General features: G+C 35.6%; 1 protein-coding gene across 1 annotated transcript; it reads right to left on the bottom strand.

Annotated features, from left to right (window-relative positions):
- Window positions 1–326: 326 nt before the first annotated feature.
- LOC105118600 (uncharacterized) lies at window positions 327–1,236 on the bottom strand (the record flags this gene model as incomplete). The annotated part of the gene is made up of 4 exons (XM_011016571.1): window positions 1,036–1,236; window positions 776–890; window positions 575–656; window positions 327–378 (listed from the first exon to the last, which is right to left on the bottom strand). Coding segments are annotated over exons 1-4 (450 nt in total), but the record flags the coding sequence as incomplete, so codon positions are not given.
- Between the last annotated feature and the right edge of the window lie 1,234 nt (window positions 1,237–2,470).

Below are 2,470 nucleotides of genomic sequence, written 5' to 3'. Positions count from 1 at the left end.
TTATTTATTACTTCGACACTCCTACACTTGGGAGAAGACATCAACCTTTTAGTCGAGTCAGTGACTCTAGTAGCCATCTAAAGAAGAAGATTGGTTAATATTTTTTATTCATACAACATCAAAAAAGGTTTGTAATTCAAGTGGATATGCTTAGTAAATTTTATATGTTACATTAATCTCTTTATTTCAGTACACGAACAGTTTTCTATCCTAATTACCTCCGCAATGTCATAAAGGTTGTCACACTCACACCACTTTCGATGTTTCTATTTCAATAAGGTTATGGAAGCTCCTGATACAAGAAAAAAGTTCTTATTTATACGTACCAAAGCTGCCTTCCCAGGCTTGATTGCAGACTCAACGCTGTCTCGTCCATAACTGTTTTCAAAGAACAGACTAACAAGTATCAACAGTAGAGATTAATTTGTTCTTGCCTAAAATAACACGAAGCCATTTCAGCATCTTTAAAATGAATAAGATTCCAACTTTTTAGTAGGAAGAAATATATGTGGCTTGAAAAACACAAGTACGTATAGTTTGTGTTAATTAGAGCAAGAAAATTAATCTAGAGTACATTATTTGTCTCTTGCCGTTCACAGTCTCTAGCCGATAAAAACTGCATCCTTTGCTACATGGCATAGGCTTGCCTTTCCATTCTGTTATGATACAATTTTGAGTCATTTTAGGAAAACATAGAAAGATTCATCACAACTATAAAGGAAATGGGAAATGGTTAAAACCTAAAAAATGTGAAGAATTATTAGAAGGGTTGTACCTATATGCCATATAACTCCAACTGCTTGGGAATCCTCACCAGATATATCATCAATGATAAAATGAAGGTCTGAGCTAGTAGAATCAAAGAACTGTTGGAAGAACTCTATTACTTCCTACAGAAAAGAAGAATCAGTCTAATTGTTAAAGGCAAGACCATGGAACACTGATCAAGTTGCTAATTAAGTTCCCTTTTGATGCTTATTGCAAAGATTGTCTATGCTTTCAAGAACAAGAGAATGAAGACTAGTAATTAAGTACCTTGTGACCAACGCAGGGATGAGGAAAGATAAGGTCCTCGTAGACACAATTCTCAGCAATGATCTCTTCAACGGCAACCAGATCATGGCTGTTTAGTCCATCATAGAATCTCCTAATAACATTAGATGCAGTTGCTGGGGATTTTGCAGCTGTGACCTTCTGATTGACTGACGATGAGATTGTCGTTTGTGGGTTCCACATTCTTTGCTTGCATCTACTCAAATGTGAAGAACTCTTTTTCTTATTGCCTAAAAACATACAGTATCCTTCCACAGACGGCAGAGTGATGTAGGACAGAAAATGGAATTTAGTTCAGTCAGAACTTGCTGTCCCTTTATTTATTCCTACAAAATGGATACAACAAAGACAGATAATAAAAAAAATGGGATGTCCTGAGGATTCATCACAAATAGATACAACAAAAGAAGGAATTTTAAATTTACCTGCCTTGTTGTAAAAAAACCCAGAGCTACACATATATACAACAAAAGAGCAGATGGGTTACTAGAACTTCGCAGATAACAAAAAATACCACAAAATGACTCTTCTCAGCAAAAAGAACAAAATACTTTGCTTTTTCTTCATCAATTTCGATGGTACATAACGGAGATAAAAGAATCAAAATCAGCTTCCTATTGCACTTGTGTCTCTGTAAAACGTATAATCACTACTGCCTTTGGCGTAAGCCATCAGCCAGCACTCGATATATATGAGTTTGTCAGGGTTAGTGTTAGCCATCTGCCAGCACTCTAGAAAATTCGCCTTTCTTATTATACTGAGTAGCTTACTCATTGTCACTTTCAGGACTCCCCCCTTTTTTGTCACGTTTAGAATCATCAATGATCATATTTACACCTTTATTACCTATAGCAAGATTTGGTAGAGGGTTAGTGTTAGCATTCGGGGCATCATCGAATTTTATCCACTCAGTTTTAATAAGATGCAAGGGTTTGTCATTGAAAGCAAAACAATTATCAAGGTTATTATGGAATGTGTATTAATTTAGGAATTATTTTATTTTTCTTGTACAGAGTTATATTATGCACTACGCAATATAGTAACTATTATATGTTATTCTAATTATATAAATATAAGAGATGGCTACTACATTGGATAAGCCTTTTAAATTAATCATAAACCTTGTTTCAACTTGGTATCAGAGCTAGGTCACATCTAGAACAGATTCAAGGCTTCTTATCTCTTTCCTTGATCGGCATCTAGAATGGATTCGAAACTGAAACAAGGCTGCCTGCAAAATAGTTTTTTCTTCTCATCCTTTCCTTAACGGACGCCTTCCTCTTGGAGATAACTTCTTCTTGATAGACGCTTTCCTCTTGACAGAAACAACAAAAATATCTTCTTCCCGTGATATTCACTTCCTCGGGTAGCTTTTTCCTCAATTAGCAAGCCATCTCCCGCAGCAGTATTCAAGGCA

Source organism: Populus euphratica, unplaced genomic scaffold (assembly GCF_000495115.2).
Source record: "Populus euphratica unplaced genomic scaffold, PopEup_1.0 scaffold2063.1, whole genome shotgun sequence".
Classification (NCBI taxonomy): Eukaryota; Viridiplantae; Streptophyta; class Magnoliopsida; order Malpighiales; family Salicaceae; genus Populus; species Populus euphratica.
This window is presented reverse-complemented; position numbering and strand designations above follow the sequence as displayed.